The sequence below is a fragment of the Leptonychotes weddellii genome, chromosome 4 (genome assembly GCF_054177405.1).
Source record: "Leptonychotes weddellii isolate Sample4059 chromosome 4, ASM5417740v2, whole genome shotgun sequence".
Classification (NCBI taxonomy): domain Eukaryota; kingdom Metazoa; phylum Chordata; class Mammalia; order Carnivora; family Phocidae; genus Leptonychotes; species Leptonychotes weddellii.
Window position 1 is genome coordinate 39306779 of NC_138372.1, and position 22057 is coordinate 39328835.

The window sequence follows — 22057 nt, forward strand, 5'->3', positions numbered from 1 at the left end:
ACTGGGGAGGGTATGTGCTCTGGTAAGTGCTGTGAATTGTGCAAGACTGTTGAATCTCAGATCTGTACCTCTGAAACAAATAATGCAATATATGTTAAGAAAAAAAAAAAAGAAGAAGATAGCAGGAGGGGAAGAACGAAGGGGGGAAATCGGAGGGGTAGACGAACCATGAGAGACGATGGACTCTGAAAAACAAACTGAGGGTTCTAGAGGGGAGGGGGGTGGGAGGAGGGGTTAGCCTGGTGATGGGTATTAAAGAGGGCATGTTCTGCATGGAGCACTGGGTGTTATGCACAAACAATGAATCATGGAACACTACATCTAAAACTAATGATGTAATGTATGGGGATTAACATAACAATAAAAAAATTAAAAAAAAAAGATTCAAGGATAATTGGTGTCCTTCCTATGGTGCCAGAAGTCACATCACCTCATCTTTGTCTCAGGACCCCCAGCATTCAGGATGAGGCCCAGCACACAGGGGCGCCTATCCTTCAGGTGAGTCAAGTGTTTCTGGGGAGGACTCTGCCCTCGGCTGAGGTCACTCTCCCACAGTCTAACCTTTCCCAACCTTGGGTTACCAGCCCCTTCTGGAATCTCCCTGTCCACTGAAGCTGCCCCATTTGCTCTGGGATCCTGGGCCCCTCACTGTCCTCTCAGGGTCTGTCTTCCCTGTCTCTGCTCTGTACATGACGAAGATGGACTGGTAGCCCCCCCTGCTCACACATTTTGGGCACTAGGAAAATTCCCCAAAATGAGTTGGAGATGTTGACATGAGTCAGGGGTGTCTGCTGGCCCAGAAACATGACCAACCTGCAGGGCTAGTCTCAGGACATGGAATTGGGGAGGAGCAAATGCCCAGGGAACCCCCCCGCCCCGCCCCACTGTGGTTTGAGAAGCACCGAGGACTCGACTCTGCTAAGGAAGAGGCTGAGCAAAGGCAGGTGGGCGGAAGGCCGTGTGGCCTGTGGAATGGTCCAGGCAGCTGAGCCAGGCGACCCAGAGTAAACCATTTCATCTGTGAACATCAGCCTCTTCTGAAAAATGGGAATGATGACTCATGGTTGTACATCACATACCTCAGAATATTTTGTTCTCTTCTCCCTGAGGACTTTCCGTAAAATAGGATCTCAGACACCCTCCGCCCCTGCCCCAGTCAAGCTTTTCTCTGACTTCCAACTCACAGCCTAGCAGAGCAGGTGGGCAAATCTGACGGGGAGCTGTACCCTGCCACCTGGCAGACTGCGTGACCTTGGGATCTGATTTAGCCTCTCTGGGCCTCAGAGTTTTGACCACGGACTGGGATGTGGCTAGCACTGGGCCAGGGTATCAGAAGCCCTGAGTCTCAACAAAGAGCAGTTCCTTCTACCTCCCCCACCTTTCCCAGCACCTAGTGCTGTTTATTTGTCAGGGGTTGGGGGACCGAGGTAAAGCAAAAAGAGAGAGCCAGAAGCCCCAGGATTAGAGGAGATGAGCGTAGATTTGGCCCGGGCTGGCCCTCTGGGAGCTGGGAAGGCCCAGCCAGGTGGCTGGTGTTCTGAGTTCCTTGGCTGATCACAGCCAATCAATAATGCTCAGCTTTTGGTGGGATGTATTCCCCTGGTCCCAGGTCCAATGGCACTGGGGACAGAGTGGCAAACAGGGGAGAGGGGCATAAGGGATGGGGATCAGTGATCAGTGCAAATGCAGCTACCAGAGGAACCCAGGCAGGATGTAAGACCGGCCTCGAGGCTCCCAGGCCTGTGAGGGCAGGGACCAGAGCCTCCTCCCTATGCCTCTGCCCCAGTTCCCCCTTCTAGCTCCAGTGACCCTAAGCAGACACTGTCTGGCGCGGAGCAGGTGCTCCCCATTGCTGGCAGACACCTGACAAGGTCACCGGCATGGGTGACAGCCCTGCCCACCTCAGCACCAGTTGATATGACAGAGCGTGATGGGGGATGCACCACCCTAAGTCATCTCTTCAAACCCTAATGACAACAATCCTTAAAAGGCGAGTACTATTATAGCCCCATTTTACAACCGAGTGTGCTACAGTTCAGAAAGGCTAGGTCACCTGCCTGAGGTCACACAGCTGCTACGTGGCAGGCCCAGGTGGGGACCCGGGTTGGTGTGACTCCAGGCCTGGGCTTTTCACCTGTCTACACACACCTTCCACACTGCACTCACAGCTCCGGGAAGCCTCTTCACAAAGACAGGGATTGTTGCTATCATTACTGTTGTTTTCTAAAACCCAAGGTTATGAAAGGTTTTCCTTTTTCGCCCTGCCTTTTTCTTGATGTACAGAAAAGCAAACTACACAGCCTGCTAATTTCTGCAGTCTCAGACAATCAGAATTCCAACTGTCTGGGAGACCCAACCTAAGAAAGCAAGAAATTAATCTTTTCAAAGTTAACGTCTTGGAGGCGTCGCGGCAGTATTTGGCTTGGACGTATCCTCGCTATCCTAATGCAGATGAAACCCCACATTTAATAAGGCTAAGACAACTCGGACAACATAAGAAACATAACAGGATATTGCAGAGAGATTAGGGAGCTTCCTCTGGATGGCGTGGATGGGCCGTGGCGAGGGCAGAGCGGGGGCCGGACGGCGCGGTCTAGCCCGGGGGCCCCCGCGAGCCGAGGCCCGATCCGATCCCAGGCCGCCCTGAGCACGGAGAACCTGGGCAGGGGGCGGCCGGCTCCTCGCTGCGCCTCCCGGCCCGCCTGGTGCGTGAGCGGAGGCTCCGCAGGCTAAATGTAAACCAGCTGCCGGGCCTGGAGTGTTACAGTTGGACGGGGTGGGGAAGGCTTACCTCATGAAAGAACTGTGCACACGGCTGCTGGAAAGATAATAAAAGGATTAACTGCTATTTTAGTGGGCCATTTACTCTTCAATCAAAGTGTCTCATCTATTTCCTGTTCTCCAGAGGATCCGGGTCCAAAATTCCTTTGTCTATTACAGCACATGGTAGCAGAGGCCTGTCATGAGAAATTAATAATTTTACAGGGAAGGGAGATTTTATTTATTTGGGTGCCCCTTCCCCTGGGTCACCTACTGCGCCAGCGATGCAGGAAGGGGGCGCGCTCCCATGGTGGGCGGGGAGGAGCTCAGAGGAGGTCTCTGCCCCAACTCTGGATGATGGCACCCAGCAGGGCCCCAGAGAACAATGAGTGTAACAGGACCATCTACACAAACAAAAGCATTACAGTTTAGGAAGATGTGGGTTCAGATTTCACGCTAATGGTTACTAGCTGTGCAACCACGGGCAAGTTACTTCTATTGTTGTTACTATTATTACTGTGACGATGATAGCCTCTATTACTGTTGTTGGTTACTGTTTGCCCCTAACTACCTGTGTGAACTGGGGCAAATTATGCAATGTGAGCCCCAGTTTCCTCATCTGTAAAATGGGAGTTAATAGTATCTATCCCGTAGAGTTGTTACGAGGACCGCACGGAGTTATCACTTAGAATGGCTCCTGGGGCACCTGGGAGGCTCAGTGGGTTAAGCGTCCAACTTTTGATTTTGGCTCAGGTCATGATCTCAGGGTGGGGGAGATCAAGCCCCACGTATGGCTCCATGCTGAGCATAGAACCTGCTTAAGATTCTCTCGCTCCCTTTCCCTCTGCTCCTCCCCTTGCCAAAAGAATGGCTCCTGCATGTAGTCAACACTGAGAAGCTGCTTGCTGGTATTATCACCATAAGCCTGAACCCCTCAAGAGGCAAGATAAGGTATTCTCATAGTAGCAGGTAGAAGATCGGCTGGACTCCATTGAACCCTTGTTGCTTCATCTGTACAACCTTGGTTTTACAGGACTTTTATAAAGATTAAATGCAAACCGTGGGTGAGTACAGACATGGTTTGAACATCACCTCCTCCATGAAGCCCTTCTGGGCCTCCCGTCCCTGGGCCTATGCAGAACCTGTCCACACCCATCTCCCACCCCTTACTGACCATGGGTGCCTGCAGGCGAAGACCTTGGGAAGTCCAGGTCTGGGTCCCCAGAGCCAGGCACAAGCCAGGTGTAAGCCAGTGTTCTGTGGAGTTTGCTGAATCAAGTGAGATCCTGGCTGGCCCAGGAGAAAGAACCATAGAGAGAGATTCCCACATTGCACTGGGTAAACTGGGCCTCTCTGACCTGCTCACTAGGCCTCCGTTTCCCAGAAACAGGCAGGGAAGGCTAGATTATCTCCAAAGTCCCTGCAGTCCACATGGGCACTCCCACATGCTATAATTCCACACGAAGGCCACTGACCACACTGTGCCAGGGCTTGGGCCTCCACATCAGCCCCTTGCCGACACCAGTAGGATCCCCCACAGGAGAGGAGACGTGAAGGACTGCTGCTTAGCAGCTATCAGCTCCAGGGTCTCAGAGGGAGAAGGGGCCCTCTGTCTTCTGGAAGTCTGTGGTCATCTCCTTCCAGGTGGGGGCATGCCTTTCATCAAGCCATGTGTCACAACACCCCAGACAAACAGAGGCATCCCCAGGACTGGCCCGGCCACCGGCTCCTTCCAGCATGCCCTCAACCCCAAGACACATGATGAAGTCAAATTCTCAGCCTGCCCAGCTCAGCCTCTCCCCACAACACCAACACACCAACCACGGGCTCCCTCCTGTTCCTGTCCTTTTGCAGAGGCTGTTCACCACCCCACTTGTCTATAAAGTGACCTCCTCCTCATCCTCAAGACCCAGCCCCCTTGAGCTGAATAAGCTGGTCCGGTTGCATGCCCAGACCACAGCTCCACAAGCAGATAGGGCCCCAAGGGTGACCACCTGGTTCCAGGAAGGGGGAGTTTATGCTGCCAGTTGCCAAAGCTTTCTGCCTCCCCTCTGGCCCCTACAAATGCTGCCCTGGGCCTTGAGCAGGAACAGAAGTGCACCCCTTCCCAGAACAAACACTTCACGAACCAGGGTCCAGCATCGGTGACAGCATGCGAATGCCCGAGAACTTGACGTTGGCTAGGACGCGGTCTTGCAGACCAGACCCGCTGCTGCTTCCCCTGCCTCACCAATGCCCCAGTGGCTGAGAAGGCGGAGCTGGGCCTTGGAAGACTGGGCGGCTCCTCCAGCCCTTCCATTCCCGGGCAGGTGCCTCTCCCGGTGGGGTAGCTGGGCCTTGGGGGTAGGCACAGCAGGTCTCCTGAGGATATCAGGGACAAAGACTCTGATATGGATTTCCACCACCACGAAAGCACAACGCAGAAATGACAAGTCAGAGGGGCTGGAGCCTAGGTGCCCACAGTTCATGTGTGTGTGTTCCCGGGAAACTGAGATTCTACCCCAGCCTCGTCACTGCTGGATCCTTATAGGTTAACCCTGGCCTTACCCCAAAACCTGCCCAAGGGAGCCACAGCTCCCAGGCTGGATGCCTGTGAGGACGTGGCCCTCCTTGGAGGCCCAGAGACCCTCACCGGGAAGGCTGCCCGATGAAGGCCCTGCGCTGGAGGAAAGCAGGTGTCCACGACGCACCTGACCCCTAGTGGGTGAGACGGTGAGCATCTGCCCGGGCCTGCTCTGACCTCAGAGCGTGTACTGTCACGACCCGAACAAGTGTGTTTGATCAGGCGGTACGCCTTGGGATGGGGGATGGGACACCTGGTGAGCAGAGGAGCCAAGACTCCCCGTGGGGGGGCGGGGGGGCAGACTGTCCTGACCAGTGGCCACATCCACAGCATCGGTCCTTCCGTCCTCGACCGCAGGGGATCCCCGCCAGCCCCCAGCTCAGGAGCCCCCCCCGGGAAGCCATCCCTAGTGCGGAGGTGGGGGCTGCGCTGCTCGGCCTGGCGGCCGTGGAACTCACCATGCACTTGTTGGGCTTCTCGCCCGAGTGCACCCTCATGTGGATGAGCAGCTTGTAGCGGGCGTTGAAGGGCTTGTAGCGGCGCACGCAGCCCGCCCAGAAGCAGGTGAAGTCCTCGCCCTTGCGCTGGTCAATGTGGCTCTTCTCGATGTGCCGCACCAGCTCCTCTTGCTGCTCGTAGGCCGCACAGCAGTCCACCCACCGGCAGGCCTGCCGGCCCGCTGCCCCCCTGCCCAGGCCCAACCCCAGGCCTCCAAGGCCCGAGCCGGGCGGCAACTGAGGCGCGGGGTAGGGGGGAGGCAGGCCTTGCTGGGGAGGCGGCCCAAAGAGATCTGAGAACTCGTCCGCGGGCTCCTGCTTCAGGAAGCCCCCCTTCCGGCAGGCTTCCAGCTGCAAACCACCCTCGTGGCTCTCCGTGGTCGCAGGGCCAGGCCGGGCCCGCTTGGGAGGCCCCCCCAGCTCTCCTGGCAGCGGGGGGCTCTGGAGTCCATTGACGCAGGTGACCAGAGCTGTCTGGGAAGAGCGGATGATGGAGGTGACATCGGAGGAGGCGCAGGGTGAGGAGGAGGCCGAGGAGGTGGGGGGCAGGCCCAGGAGGCAGCAACGCTTTAGGCTACCCTCAGGGAGGTGGGCCTCAGGCGGGGGGCCCAGGCCAGAGCTGGGTTCGCAGCCCAGAAGGTAGCAGGAAGGTGCGGGGTTAGCGAGGCCTCGGCCCGGCAGGTCCAGGTCTGTGTGCAGGCCAGTGGCTGGCGGGGCCCGGCAGTGAGCGGACAAGGGTGTGCGAGCTTCTGTCATGGCCTGGTAGTCAGGCAGGGACTCCTGCTTGATGTGCTGCGTGGCCGGAAGGCCACCATTCACATACGTGGCCTGAGGTCTGGGCGACCTGGAAGACAGGGAGCAGAGAGGCCGTGAGGGGCGGCACTCCACAGAGGGGAGGCCCCGGCGGGGGACAGCAGGGAACCTGGGACCAAGGGATGGGAAGCCCAGAGCAGGGGTGGAGGTGGAGGGCTGGAAGCAGAGGGAGAGAGAAGCCAGAGGCTGGAGGTCTGGTCAGCAGGGAAGAATATGGGGGCAAACAGGAGAGAGAGAGAAAGAGGACGGAGCTGGGAAGAGGTTCAAGAAAGGCAGGAGGTCTGAAGAGGATGCCAGGAAAGAGTCCCGTGTCATCTTTTTACCAAATCCAGCTTGCCCTCTCCAGCCCCGGCTGCCATCCTGCCCTGTCGCTGAGGCCTCCCTAGGGTCTGCCCTGACCTCCCCATGACCTTCTAGTGAGTTCTGGGAGGAAGAAGGCTAAGACTGACATTTGGAGAGACATCCAGGTCCAGTTTGTTTTCAATTCGGCCTACTTGTCCCTTAGATCTTTCTTAATTTTTGTAATCTTTTTAAGTTTCTAGAAATGTTAATTCTGTGGCATTTTGCCCCAAGCAATCTGTCTTTTCCACAGTGAATGTCAGTGGGTTGGAGGTCTGAAACACAAGTCATGGTGACGAGGGGCATCCCAAGAATGACTGAGGAAAAGCCTGGTGGGGTGGTCCCGGGATTTCAAGCCCAGACATTGTGACTGCACGAAACACAACTCTGGGGGAGGCTGTGGGCAGGCAGGCTGGGAGGGCAGGACAGGGGAGGCAGGAGACCGGGGTTTGAGGCCAGGCTCAGACACTCCCCACTGCACAAAGCTGGGCAAGGCACTCTGGGCCTCTCTCCTCATCTCGACACTGGAACGATTCTCCTCCTGAGAGTGATGATGGTGTGATGGGTCTTCAGCACGCATGTGGTACCCGTGTTCCGAGAGAGGGCCCTCCCCAAATGCAGGACATGTAAGTGCAGGCAGAGGCCCCAGGATCCCCGGCCACCAGCCAGGTGACGCTGGACGGAGGGTCAAAGAAGCACCTTGGCTGGCTGGGCACAACAGGAAGCCTGCTTATGTGCTCAAAGCCTGACAAGGACACCCCATGTGTCCCTGGGTCTGTCTGAGCCTGAGTTTCCTCACGTGTAAAAAAGGACTAGCCCTCACTGCCTCAGAGGGTGGCTGCCAGGATCAAGAGGGACAGCAGATGCCGTGACAGCCCTCTGGAGAGACAATGGCAGGGTGAATGGTGCGTTTCTTACTGCCAGATCACCGCCAGGGTTCCGTAGCTCTCTGCAGAGGGGCTGTGGGATCATCACCTGTCCCTGCTTTCCACGTGGCCCTGCAGCCCAGCCTCCCTCTCTGGCTCCCTGCAGCTGGGGCAGCCCCAGCACTACTCAGGAGGAGGAAGGGGGGGGCACAGGGGAGAAAGACAGAGCCCAGAGGCGCTCAGAGAGCATGGGCTCCATCCCCACGACTGCACAGACAGGAAAGGAGCCAAGAGGGCACAGGGCTTGCCCACAGTCCTGAGCAGCAAGCCAGTGATGGGGCTTGGGCCGGGAGCCAGGCTCCCCTTCTCCTGGGGGTGTGCATTTCTCCGGGATAAACCTGAAGTGCTCCCCAGATAAAGGCTTGTGAAAAGGGCCCTTCTGTTTCTCAGCTACACTTGACCAATTCTCTGCCTCACCCAGCAAAGACCTCTCTCCCCTGTCCAGAGCGCAGCCACTGGGTGGAATCAGAAGGAGCGTGGACTCCAAGGTGGACAGCAAATGCACATCCCCTTCCCCGGGCCTGGGGACGCTGGGCCACCGCTGCCGGCAGAAAAGCCCTGAGGAGCTTAAAGATCTGATAGAAAAGTTGTGACTTCGTGAAGCTTAAAAAAATAAATAAATAAAAGCATAGCCGTCCTTGCATGGTCGTCATCCTGGGCCTGGCAGAGGTGGGCCTCCAGGTAAGCATCTGTTTGGAACCAATCCCTTTAAAAAACAGCATCAGGCTTAAGGACCAGCAGCAGAGAACAGCCATAGCGCCTGTGACTGAATTACCCGAATACGACAATAGAACCTCCCATGGCAGCAGGTGGGGAGAGGGCAACTAGGCTGTGGTGTCTCCTGGCCCCAAATGCCAGCTGAGGCAGCCTCCTGCTTGCCCTCTCGGTCCCTCTGTCCCCGGCAGGCCTGCGGCCGCTCCCATCCTGCCCCACACCTGAGCCCTGGGCTCCCCAGGCGACTCCCGTCACACGTCACACGTCTGGAAACTGAGCAGGGGTCCCTGGACAGAGTAAACAAGTGCTGAGCAGCCCTGCGGGCCGGGCGCTTTCCCGAGGGCCGTCCCACGCAACCCCACCGCAACAGAACGATGTGTGCTATCTGCTGAATGCATAATCAAATTCTTCAGGGGGAGAGCCCACCATCTGGTGCATACTTAGGAAAACTGAAGCAGCTTGCCCAAGCGCCCAGAGGCAGGCAGTGTTACAGCAGGAATTGGGACCTCGATCTGTCTGAACCAGCAGCCTGTGATTTTCCCACAGCACTGTCCTGCCAGGGGCCCAGCCTCCCCCTCTGCAAAATGATGGAACTTGATGACCATTACGTTTCCTGGCAGCCTCAACGTTCCGAGCGTCAAGGACTCCAATGTTCTTCTGTCTGTCATCCTGGACCCTGAAGGGAGCTGCTGAACTTGGGAAAACTAGCGTTCCTCTGACAGAGGCTCAAGGGGACAGGAGGGTGACTTCGGATCTCGTGGGGTCTGTGTACCCACTGGTTCAGGGGCTCAAGCCTGGGCGAAGGGCCAGAGAGGTCCCTCTGCAGGCTTTTCCCTCTGTGCTGGGTGATGCTGGGGACATGAGATGGTTCACAAACCAGGTCCCTGCCCTTGAGAGGCTTCCCTTCTCATGGGGGAGATGGAGGACCGGCTCTCATGGGAACAGTTAAACTCTGCTGAGGGGTGGGCAGAGTTCTGGCAAACATAAGAGACCAAGGTGGTGGGCGGTGTGGGCTCTGAAGGCTGAGGCATGAAGATGTGAAAGTGTGTGGCCCACTGGGCCCAAGGCCAGAAGGCCAGCACGACGGGTGGGCAGGCAGGGGCCAGATCTCAGGGTGCCTTCCCATACTACTGGGGGCCTGTGTACTCTGTTCCTATCCTCATCTTACACGTAAGAAGACGAGGCCCAGGAAGGGTCAGCATCTTGCCCAAGGTCACCCAGAAAGTCAGTGATGGAGCTAGGCCTCAAACTGCATGTAATAATACATTCTACTGACAATAGTGCTGGTGGGTAGTCATTTTCAGCACAGAAATGACAAAATCAGGGTATTGCCGAAGTTACTTGAAACTCTCACCACTTGCTGGGTGACCTCGGGCTAGTTTTGTAGCCTCTCTCCCTCAGTCTCCCCACCCTCTGACAGATGGGAGTTGAGTGAGGTGCTAACATGGTAAGTGCTTGGCCTCCTGTGTGGCAAGTACAAGCACTCCAGGATTGTCACTTATTGGTGGTGACGATTAAATGAGAGATGTGCACAGGCAGCAGGTCCTTGCAAAGTGGGAGGGATTTTTATTAGCATTAGAAAGCTGGGCTGGAGGCAAGGAGGACCCCAGGAACCCAGGCAGTGGATCTGGGGGCTAGAGGACAGGAGGCGGGGCAGCAAGCAGAGGAGTCCCCGACACAAGGCAATCCAGTGGGAAGGAGAAGGGACAGGGTCTGACTGGGTGGGGGACAGGGGCTGGAGCCCTCTTTTGCTTTAGGAAAATGAGGGAGCGTGACAGTGCCAGATCAGCAGCAGAAATGGCAGTAGCTCAGGATGATGCTGGCGTGGGGTTCTAGGTATGGGTTCTAGGCATAGGCTCTCTTGCGCTCTGAATTCTCAAAATGACACTCAAAATGACACATACTTCTGATCATCTGTATAAAAAAAAATAGCAACTACCCTATGACCCAGTAATTGCACTACTAGGTATTTACCCATAGGATACAAACATAGTGATCCAAAGGGGCACCTGCACCCAATGTTTTTAGCAGCAATGTCCACAATAGCCAAAATATGCAAAGAGCCCAGATGTCCATCAACAGGTGAATGGATAAAGAAGATGTGGTATACATATATACAATGGAATACTACTCAGCTATCATAAAGAATGAAATCTTGCCATTTGCAAGGACATGGATGGAACTAGAGTGTATTATGCTAAGCGAAACAAGTCAATCAGAGAAAGACAAGTATAGGATTTCACTCACATGTGGAATTTCAGAAACAAAACAGATGAATGTAGGGAAAGGGAAAATAAAATAAGATGAAAGTAGGGAGGCAAACCATGAGACTCTTAACTCTAGGAAACAAACTGAGGGTTGATGGAGGGAAGGGGGGTGGGGAATGGGGTAACTGGGGGATGGGCTTTAAGGAGGGAACTTGAAGTATGAGCACTGGGTGTTGTATGCAACTGATGAATCACTCAATTCTACCTCTAAAACTAGTAATACATTAAGTGTTAACTAAATTGAATTTAAATTAAAAAATAAATAAACAAATAAAAACCCATTTGCTTTAGCTTTCCCTAGGTTAGCAGAGCTTCTGCCCTGAGATAGAAAGAATTTCCCTGGAGGAACCAGATGCTGCTGGCGGAGCCTCAGTGAATAATCAAGCAGATAAATGCATTGGACTGTCACCGAACATACAGCTCGAAACTAAGAGGCTCGCTCCTTGTTACGTACTAAATTGTGTCCCTCCAAAATGTGTATGTTGAAATCCTAACCCCCCGTGTGATGGTCTTTGGAGATAGGGCCTTTCAGGAGGTAATGAAGGTTAAATGAGGTTGTAAGGGTGAGGCCCTAATCCAGTATGACTGGTGTCCTTATAAGATGAAGAGCATGCAAACAGTGGAAGGGCCACCACAGGAAGGTGGCCATGTGTAAGCCAAGGAGAGAGGCCTGAGGAGAGACCAAACCTGGGGACACCGTGATCTTGGAATTCCAGCCTCCAGAACTGTGACAAAATACATTTCTGTTGTTTCAGCAACTGGGCTGTGGTGTTTTGTCCAGGCAGTTCGCGCACACTAACACCCCTGTAAGTCAGAAGGCTCCCTAGTATCACCGAAGGTCTCAGGGAGTCTACATTTTCAAAGGAAACTGGCTCTGTGTGGGAAGAATCAGCATGCTGCTATGTACTCCTCTCTCTCACCTGAAGCTCTCCCTGGAAAGTAAGCTCCACTGGGGAGAGCCCTGCTTCCTTTGCCAAGGCAGTGAGGTGCAGGGGCTGAGCCGGGGGCACAGAGGTCTGCCCGTGGTTGACGTCTGCCTGTCAGCAGACCAGAGGGCACAGAGGCACAGCTGGGACCCCGGGAGAGCCACAGGAGGCAGATTCCAGCCTGACAGACAATGCGATAGAAGCTCTGTCCACAAGTGGGCATCACGGGAAATGTGCAGGCATTGAATGAGGGTCACCCGGCAGGGCTCTGGGAGGTATGGCTTCCTAGTGCAGGAGATGGCTCCAGGTGGAGGAACCCCTCTCCACGCTCTGAACGGTCCAGGCTTTGGCACTACAATGTGTATACCCCCTCAGCTGGGTTTTCCTTCCCCATCCCACCTCTGAATCTTCCTCTTCTGAAATTACTGATTCTCTGTGAAAAGCCACCTCAGCTTCTGCAATGGGGAAGCCTACCTCAATAAAACCATCTCTGTCTCTCATGAGGTACTGCAACGTGGGGGGTTCGAGGCCTAGACCAGGCAGCCGTCATTGTGCTACTGGCCTCTGGCTGGTCCCTGGCCCTCTCGTGCCTCAGGTTCCCTGTGTATCCCACAATGAGGCAGACTAGATGAGGTCCGGAGGCCCTCGGGGTTGGCCTTCAGGAAGCATCCACAGAAGGCAGCTGATGGGTGAGGATGGAGCACATACCTGCTAGGGTGGGGGAAATGCAGGAGCCTCTCGCAGGCTGGGGGCTGGCCCCGGGGTGGTGGGGTGCCCGCAGGGAGAAAAAGGCCCTGGCGGCAGGTGGGGCCGGGGCCCTCCGCAAGGTCCAGGTCCAGCAGGCTCTTGTCTGAGCCTGGGGTGCAGTGGCCGTAGCTCCCGTTCACTATGCAAAGAAAGACAGGAAGAGGAAAGAACATGAGTGGGGGCAGCCTGCAGAGGGGGGCAGGGAGAGGGCAGTCATTAGGGCACAGGGTGGGACACAGCAGCCTTGAGCCCACACTCACTGAACCCCTGCTGCATTCAAGGCACCAAGATCCATTATTTAATTTCCATAATCACCAGCGGGATCAGGAGCAAAATCGCCAATACTCAGATGCGGATGCTGAGCTCCCGCGGCTGAATGACTGTTACACAAACACTGAACCCTTACGATGTACCAACACTCTGGTCGGGGCAGGAAACACTGGCGAACCAGGCGGACAAGCTCCTGCCTCACAGACTGACCCTCACGTTGGTCACCAAACACTTGTTTGACAAGGCTCACAGACACGTGCTGGGGCTGCACTGCTCAGCAGGCTGGTGAGCGGCATGGACGTCGTAGGTCACAGAGGAGGTTCTCACTAGACACCATCTGCTCTTGTTATTACCAAAGCTCAATCTGCATTATTTCCCAGATTGCATTACACCACAGAAACACGGTACACAGTTATTCACAGCTCCGTATTCTCCACGGTTCTTTGACAGCCTAACTGTCGTATGCCCTGCCCTGCCCAGTGACGGGGTTCTTAGGAAGACTAACTGGGGGAGAAGATGGGAATGAAAACCCTGAGAAAATCTGTATAAAGTGCACCAGAACTGTTAGGCATAGTTGGAATAAGCTCCTTCCCCTCTCTGGGCTTCAGCGTTCTCTTCTACAGCGTGACATGGGTGAATCTGGACACTATCTTCTTAGGCTTTCTGTCCTGGCAGCTGGCAGCAATAGCCTTAAGGAGTGAAGACATGGGCTTTGGGGCCTGATGGACCTCGGTGTGAGCCCAGACTGCCCCCAAGCAAGTCTGTGCCTTGAACAAATTCCCCCCCGAGGCTGACCCTCTGCTCCCAGGTGTACAACGGGGACAGCCGTGTCACGTCTCCAGCGATGCCGTGAGGTTTTGAGAGCTGAGGTGCAAAGCCCCCAGCACAGTACTAGCAACTCGCAGGTGTGCTCCAAGAATGGAAATTGTCCTCGCTGTCAAACAGCACTTGGGAAAGCATGAAGTGTCGGACAGATGTCATAAAGCATTATTAATAGGCTCAAGCATTGTCCAGGTACCGTCCACTCTGAGCAGGATGAGCCATTAAGCTGAGCAAAGAGCTGACACCAGGTCCGGACTAGCCGCCGAGACTGAGGATGAGGAGAGTTATAGGAGAAGCACCTTCGCCGAGCAGGACGCGCAGGCGCTGGGTGCAGGCTGGTGGTTTTCACCACTGTCTCCCTGGACCCCCCCGCCCTGCCCTCTGAGGGAGGTCATCCTCACTGTAGAGACAAGGCAGAGGCTCAGGGAGCTTAGGGTACTCACCTGAGATCACACCACTAGTAAGAATCTGGGCTGGATCTCGGGCTCAGGTCTGTCAGACCCAAACCCCAGTTCTGAATTGCTGTGTAACAAAAAGTGGCGTCTTAGACAAAATCCCGACCCCAGCCTCAAGGAATCCACCTCCACCAACCCTAATTCCAGCCCAACCCAGAGGCAGGCCCTTCCGCCCAGGAGGCCCGACACTCAGGGCTCACTCGCCGTGTGCCCACAGCTCTGACAGGCACCAGGCATCCACCTGCCGAGCACAGTACAGTTTGCAAAGCGGAATGCAAATGCCCTGTCCCAGGGCAGGGGAGGGGCTCGGAGGAGCCTCTGCCTTCCCAGGCACAGGCGAGCCTGCTCCAGAAGGTACGGATGAAAATTCGCTCAGAAGCCCCCCTCACCTTCCCCAGCCGGGCCCTGGGCTCATTCCTGCTGCAAGGAACGCTCACTCCCGCTGGCCCTAGCTGCTGCTGGGCCAGCCCCTCACAAGCTTATTTTTTAATAACTTGGTTGTTTTTTAATTAAAAAGAAATCCCTGGTAACAAATGTGAACGGCCTGAGTTAATGAGAGCAGGCTGCCGCTCGTTTAGCTCCGTCTCAGCTTGGCGGTCTTTCCCTGTTCCAAATCGTTTCTGCATGCGATTTTATTGTCCCATTGAGGCAAACCCTGGGCCTGGGCCTCAGAAAACTGTGGATAATTTTATGAACATTAACAGCATTTGGAGCAAAGAGAGCTTAATCATCACATGGGGCTGTTCTGCCAGGGTCTTTCTCCCAGAATCTTTGGGTCAGGGAGGTGGTTCTGAGCATCCTTCAAAAACCCACCAGACCCACTGGGGGCCTCTGGGTTACTTACTTCACCTAAGGAGGATGTGTAGAGTGAGGGAAGGTGGGCCCCCAGAAAGGCACTGGGAGCCCAGCATTTATCAAGCCCTTCCTAGGCACCAGCCACATCGATCCTTCTAAGTGTCCATCTCTGTGCAGTGGGCTCATTCTAGCCATTTTTCAGATGAGAAAAATTGAACGTTGGAGAGATTAGGTGCCTCTGATCAGGCTCAGGGGTCTATAAGAGGTGGGGCCACAGTTCAAACCCACATCTCTCGGGCTTCAAAGCCTAGGTCCTGTCCTGCTGCCTCTCAGGCAACTGATGAGCAACTGGGGATCCCCAAACAAGCATCCCCACCTTTGACTCCAGTGAAGATCATGCTGGGGAGCCTTTGGGAAGGTCAAAGTACAAACAACCATTACAATGACTCCTAAACCTCTCAGTTTCTAGGACAGCTCTGCCAGATGGGTAAGACTACTCCATCTACAGACAAACACATGAAGGCTCAGAGAGGTCTAGTGGTTTACCCAAGGTCACACAGGGAGCAAGGGACACACCTGAGATGCAAACCCATCACCTCCATGCGAAAAAATAGTTATTACCCAGCAAATAATTGAGGCCCATTGGCTTCTTCTCCCTGGATATAGTAAGAGGTCTTTCTATAATAAATAAACAAGCCAGCTCTTGGAGGGAGGAGCGACAGAGCCCCTCAGGGCACAGTTTGACACTGCCTGGGGCTCCAAGCTCATTCAGGCCCTTGTCTTGTGTGGTCCTCATAGCATCCTAGATAAAAATCCATCAGCTTCCCTAACTTCTAGAAGGATGTAAGCATCAGAGCTGGCAAAGGGACTGTCCCAGGTTTCATGGCAATTGCTCCCAAAGCCCATACCAGACCCTTCCCTGGGCCACCTGCTTTCTCAAAGGCTGGAAATAAAACCAGAGGCTGTAACATGTGCCCAGAGATGCTGTGACCACTAGAAAGATGTGGGCACTGTCACCACTGCCCACCACAGGCCCAAGTCAGCCAGGAGACCTGCCACTGCCCTCCCGCCTACTGGCATCTTGCCTCTCTGTCCCCAGAGGCATCAGAGAACCTACCCTTGCTCACTCTCCATCTCCGGGAAGCAAGGATGGAATCTTTCTCTACAGAGGCCGAGGAATGAGAGGGGCACGTTGGCCCTGCTGCCCTGAGGCAGGCTGCGGGTGCCCCAGGAAAGGGCCATGTCTCCCCAGCAGCCATGTCTCCCCCTGCGACACTGCAGCCAAGAGCTTTCATGCATGTGAAGCTTCTTTGGAGAACTGGAGGGTGGGGGAGTCCTATGCTCAGTTTTACAAGTTAGTGAGAAATTCTGGAATGTCAGGGCTGGGACTGCCTGCCCATCCATTTAATTAATAGACGAAGAAACCGAGACTCAGAGAAGGAAAGGACCTGTCTTGGTCACACAGCAAACCCCCAGCAGAGCCTGACTGGCACCCCCGGGACTAGGTAAGGGTTTGGTTTACTTTCCTCTTGAAGTCTCTGTTTTCTCATCTATAAAATGGTGATAATAGCTACTCAGGTTGTAAGGACAAACCCGTGAGATTATGGACACAATGCCTTTGGCATGGTGCCCAGCTCACAGTAAGCACTTGAAAAGGCATGAGGATGGTAACCATAACGATTTCTCCTATTTATCTGTGCAAAGCAAGGCCCAGCATTCTATCCCCGGAAGGTCAGGTCTGGATCACCCTGCGGCCAGGCTCAGAAGGACAAGTCCCCAAGGCTCAGGGGTCACCAAATGCAGAACTGGGCAGCCCGAATGAGGTCACAGCCAGCAAATGTGAAGCAAAGGACTCCAGTTACACACCAGAGACTTTTGCAAATTACCGTAATGACTTGGCTATAAAGAGGTACCACATATAAGGTGACTCCCCACAAGAATTTTAATTTATGCTCAAACCTGCCAAGTCTGCATGAGGAGAACAATGATGCATTCAGCATCTCGGGTCCAGATGCCATCTCCTTGCCGTTCCAGGAGCAGGCAGCAGCCAGGCTAGAAGGCCTGCACAGTGCTATTCCTCGTTCACCCACAAGCAGATTTTTAGTGCCCACCCAGTGCCAAGCTGGTGATAGGTACAACACTTTACAGTCTACAAAACGTCTTGCAGCCGTCACCTACGAGTTCCACTGCAACCCCCCAAGGGTTGACTGGGCAGGCTCAGAGAGGACAAGCAATTTGCCTAAGCTCACACAGCAAGTATAGGGCTCCGACTCACACTGAATCTTCTGACTCAGCTCTCTAGTGTAGCAGACATTTTTAATCTGGCAAACTTTTTTCTGTAAAGGGCAAGACAGTAACTATTGTAGGCTTTGCGGCCACAGAGTCTCTGCCACAACGACTCACCAGTGAAAAGCACCCACAGACAACATGTAAACAGAGGAATGGGGCTCTGTTTCAATAAAACTCAATCTAGAAGAACAGCTCATTGATTCTGGGGTTGTAATTTGCCAACAGCTGAGCTGGTGCAGTATTTAGAGACAGGGTTTTTGCGCTTACAAAGGCAGAAATTCCAAATCCGAAACTATCATACCTTCCTGCATCCACAAACTGGGGAGAATTTTAGAGGGTAGAGTTGATGAGGTGAAAACTACTGTCAGACACTGAACGCGGGGCTGGCCTCTGGCAAGCACTCAATAAATGAAGTGTCTTCAGCCGGACTTGTGGGGGGGGTCCTCACAGCCTGGCCTCACCCCTCCCCCTGGGCCTTACCTTGCACTCCCACAATGTTTTGCTGCTATGCTGCACACATCCTTGCCCGTCCAGTGAGGACGGCCTGACACCTCCCAAACTCCTCTGGGCCCCCAGAACTTGGTAGAAGTGCATCTCCTTCCGGAACCTTCCCTGCCCTCCCTGAGCTCCCCCACCTCAGCTCCCAGAAGTCCTTGTGGCTAGCTGCCCTTCCAGGTGCACCTTATGCCCACCTGGCACAGCCAAATACTTGAAATATTTTATTTCTAAATCTCCACAACATCACCACAAAATCAAGGCTGTAATACTCTGGACTACCACATCGATGCTGTTAAGGGCAGTTAAAACCCTGCCTCCCCCACAAGTCTATAAACTCCTTTAGGACAGGGGTTATGGAGCCCCAGAGCTGCTAATTGTTGGTGCATCCTGAGACATGATTCTGTCCAACCTACTTCACATACAGAAAACAGGGACCCAGATGAGGGACAGGCTTGTCCTGGCCGCCCAGGAACACCAGGGCCCCCTCGGGGATCTCCCCACTCCATCCTAGCACACGGCTAGGCCCACAGTAGATACCTGGAAGCACTGGGAAGGTGGGTGGCTGGAGGACTATCCCAAGTTAATTTTCATGCCCACCATATGCCAGACACTGGCTTTTGTGACACACACAGCTAGGTCGAAGGCTTGGCTCTACCATTAACTTTCTGGCTGTCTGACCCTAGATGGGCTACCTCACCCTTCTGATCCTCAGTTTCTTCATACGTAAAACAGGGATAAGACTCCCAGCTCCCAAACACGGCTGTGAGGATTAAATGAGTTCCCGTACGCAGAGGCATGGGGTCTGGTGCAGAGTCAGCATCTCCGTAAAGGCCCCTCCGTTTTGCTTTCTCGACAGGCAGAGGAGACACAATCAGGCTCTGCGGGCTGGGCCTCCAGGAACAGAGGTGTGTGCTCCCAGGTGGTGCACATCAATGGCCAAAGAAGGGCAACTTCGGGCTAACGGGGTCTGGAGTCTGAGCCTGGGTGCTGCAGCCTCCGTCATGCACAGCAGGGCCTCGGGCCCCTCTCTGGGCCTCAGTTCTTCCCTCTGAGTCGTAGCAGGGCTGGGCCAGGGCAGGAGGAACGCCACAGGTCCCACACAGTGGGAGACAAGGGGCTCCACTTCTCAGGCCCAGGGAGAGCGAGCGGCTCTCTCAGGACACACAGCAGAGGCAGAGCCTGCGTTACCAGCACCCTGCAGGACCCCTTTTGCCTTACGGGGCTGCCCTGTCCCCTCTCCCCTCCTCAGCAGACCCCAAGGCCTGGCGAACAGCAGAAGGTGGGGTCTTCTGAAAGAAGAGAAGCAGGAAGGCAGACGGCCAGGTTCTTGCTCATCTCCACAGCCTGGGTGGGATGGACTGGCCAAGGCCTCCTCCCCCATCTTGGAGCCGCCTTGGGGCATTCACAGCCATCAGGGGGCCTGTAACCTTGGCAGGCTTCTGGAGCTACAGAGCCCAACGCTCAAGGCCTCACACTGGGCTTATGGCCCCCATCGTCTCTTATCCCACATCACAAAAACTCTATAAACTCCCCCTTTAAAGCTGAGCTAGATTTACGGGGACTCAGGCTAGTGAAACCTGAGCAATAGTAGGCTCCTTGCATGCCAGAATTACTAATGCCATTTTCCAGAGCAAGAGTAACTGACTTGTCCAAGGTCATGCAGCTGCGAGAGGATGGAGTCAAGACGCAAGCCCAGCTCCCCCGGACTTGGAAGGCAGCATTGGCCTGATGTTGCTCCACATCATTAAGGGATTTAGAGTCCATGCAGTGATTGCTTTTCCAGTGTAGTCGTCTGATTGGGCTGCCATAACAAAACACCATAGACTGGCTGGCTTCAACAACAGACATTTCCTTTCTCACAGTTCTGGAGGCAGGAAGTCCAAGATCAAGATTCCTGCTGATTTGGTTGCTGGTGAGAGCTCTCTCCCTGGCTTGTAGATGGTGGTCTTCTCACTACGTCTCCCATGTGGCTTTCCCTCAGTGCATGCAGAGAGAGAGAGAGAGAAGGAGAGGAGGAGATAGGGAATGCATACAACCTCTTCTTATAAGGACACTTATTGTATTGGACCAGAGCCCTACCCTTATGACTTCATTTAACCTTAATTCCTTCCAGAGACGCCCCATCTCCAATTAGTCATACTGGGGGTTAGGGCTTCCACATATGGATTGGGGAAGCACAAACATCCAGTCCATAACACCTAGTATTTGTTCCCTAAGAGGGTCCCATATTTCCCGTATCTCTCTACGGGGCTTGAGAAGGAGACACAGTATAGACAGCAGGTGGGAGTGTAGATTCTGGGGCCTGACTGACTAGATTGGAATCCTGGTTTTGCCACTGGCTAGCTGTGCCCTTGTCTAAGTCAAACGATTTAACATCTCTGTGCCAGTTCACGAAGTTGAAATGGGTTCATATACCACGTGTAACGTGCCTACGACAGAACCCAAGGCACCCAGGAGATGCTCTCCCTGTTGTTCTTGTTAACCCCACCCCAGAGTGGGCTGTGGAAGCCTGAACGCGCCAGCATGATGTTCTCTTGCCAGCCACAGTGCCACAGTGACTGGCTCAGAGCTGGGCACGTAACACAAGCTGGTTTAATAGAAGTCCTGGGACTTCTGTTTGATGACTGGGGAAAGAGCAGCTTCTTCTCCTCTACATGCAAATGAGGAGGCATGAGGCCTTGACAGACCAACTTGTCATCCCAGGGGAAGCTGGTTGGAAGACAGTGGCAATAAACCAAAGAGACACTGAGTCACAGCATTGGTGGCACCAAGAACCTTTTGTGTGAAGAGTCAAGTTCCTATAGTGTTTTAAGCCTATCTCAGATGGGTTTTCTGTTACTTACAACCAAAAGCATCCTTATTAATACAATATTCTCCTAGAAAATAATTCTTACCTACTCTGACAATCTTTGTTTTTGAGGATTTAGTCCATTTATACCATTTACATTTAATGTAACTTATATTTGTCTTTAAATCTATAATCTTACTACTTGTATTTTATTTGTCCCACCTACTTACTCTATATTCTTTTTCTCTTCTTCTTTGCATTCTTTCAGGTTAATCAAGTACTTTTTATCATACCGTTTTCTATCTTTATTAGCTTGCTAAACACACATTATTTTATTATTAGTGGTTATTCCAGCAATTATAGCATCCTTCTTTGACTTATTGCAGTCTAATACAGATAAGTATATTTACTACCTCCTGAAAAGTGTAAAAACCTCAGGACTCTATACACACACACACACACACACACACTCTCTCTCTCTCTCTGTCTCTCTCTCTGGGTTATTCTTGTTGTGTATTTTAATTCTACATATATTTTTAAACCTCACCAGATAGTATCAATGTTTTATATAGTCTCTATCTATTCAAATGTTTTCTCTTCCTCCTGCTTCCATATGGGAGTCATTTTCCTTCTGCATGAAGATATTAAAAAAATTGTAAGTCTGCTGGCAAGGAATTCTCTCAATTTTTGTTTCTCTGAAAATACTATTTTTTCACCTTGACTTCTGAGGGAAATTTTTGCTGGGTATAGAATCTAGGTTGGCAGTTACCTTCTTTCAGTACATTACAGATTCATTCCACTGTCTTCTGGATTTCAGCATTGCTATTAAAAAGTCATCTCCATGTCTTTCAAGATACTACATTGCTCCCCTCACTCCTATTTTTAAGGTTTTCTCTTTATGTTTAGTTCTCAGCTGTTTGTGACTAAGATGTGCCTCGGTGTGATTTTTTTTAATTTATCCTGCTTAAGATTCATAGGTCTATTTAAATGTGTAATTTAATGTTTTTCTGTCAGTTTTGGAAAATTGCTTGTCATTATCACTTCAGACATGACTTCTGCCCATTTTCTTCCCTCTATATTTCTGGGGAAACAATGTACGTTAGGCCTTTTCACCATGTTCTATGAATCTCTTATGCTCTTTTCTGTAATGTCCATCCTTTTTTAACTCATGCTTCAGTCTAGATATTTTCTACTAACCTATTTTCTGATTCATTAATCTTCTCTTTAACTGTATCTAATCTATTAAATCCATCTTTTGAGTTCTTAAATTTATTCTATCTTTTAGTTTTAAAATTTCCATTTCATTGATTTCTTATAGCTTTCAGGAAGCTGTTGAAATTCTCCATTTGGTAATCTATTTTCTTGAATATATTCATCACAGTTATTTTTTTTTTTAAAGCTTTTTTTATTTTTTATTTTTTATTTGAGAGAGAGAGAGAAACAGCATGAGAGGGGATAGGGTCAGAGGGAGAAGCAGGCTCCCCCCTGAGCTGGGAGCCCGATGTGGGACTTGATCCCGGGACTCCGGGATCATGACCTGAGCCGAAGGCAGTCGCCTAACCAACTGAGCCACCCAGGCGCCCGTTGT

The 22057-nt window shown here is 52.9% G+C and overlaps 1 protein-coding gene across 2 annotated transcripts in view; it reads right to left on the reverse strand.

Moving 5' to 3' along the window:
- GLIS1 (GLIS family zinc finger 1) overlaps positions 1-14193 on the reverse strand; it is an 86747-nt gene extending 72554 nt beyond the window's left edge. The window contains exons 1-2 of one of the 2 annotated variants that reach the window (XM_081818427.1): positions 12514-14193; positions 5782-6664 (exon numbers count right to left, since the gene is read on the reverse strand). In XM_081818427.1, the coding sequence (XP_081674553.1) occupies positions 5782-6664; positions 12514-12725 (1095 nt within the window). In that variant the 5' untranslated portion in view covers positions 12726-14193. The remainder of the gene's footprint in view (positions 1-5781; positions 6665-12513) is intronic. The other variant, XM_031032808.2, reaches the window with a different exon arrangement.
- Positions 14194-22057: the final 7864 nt, after the last annotated feature.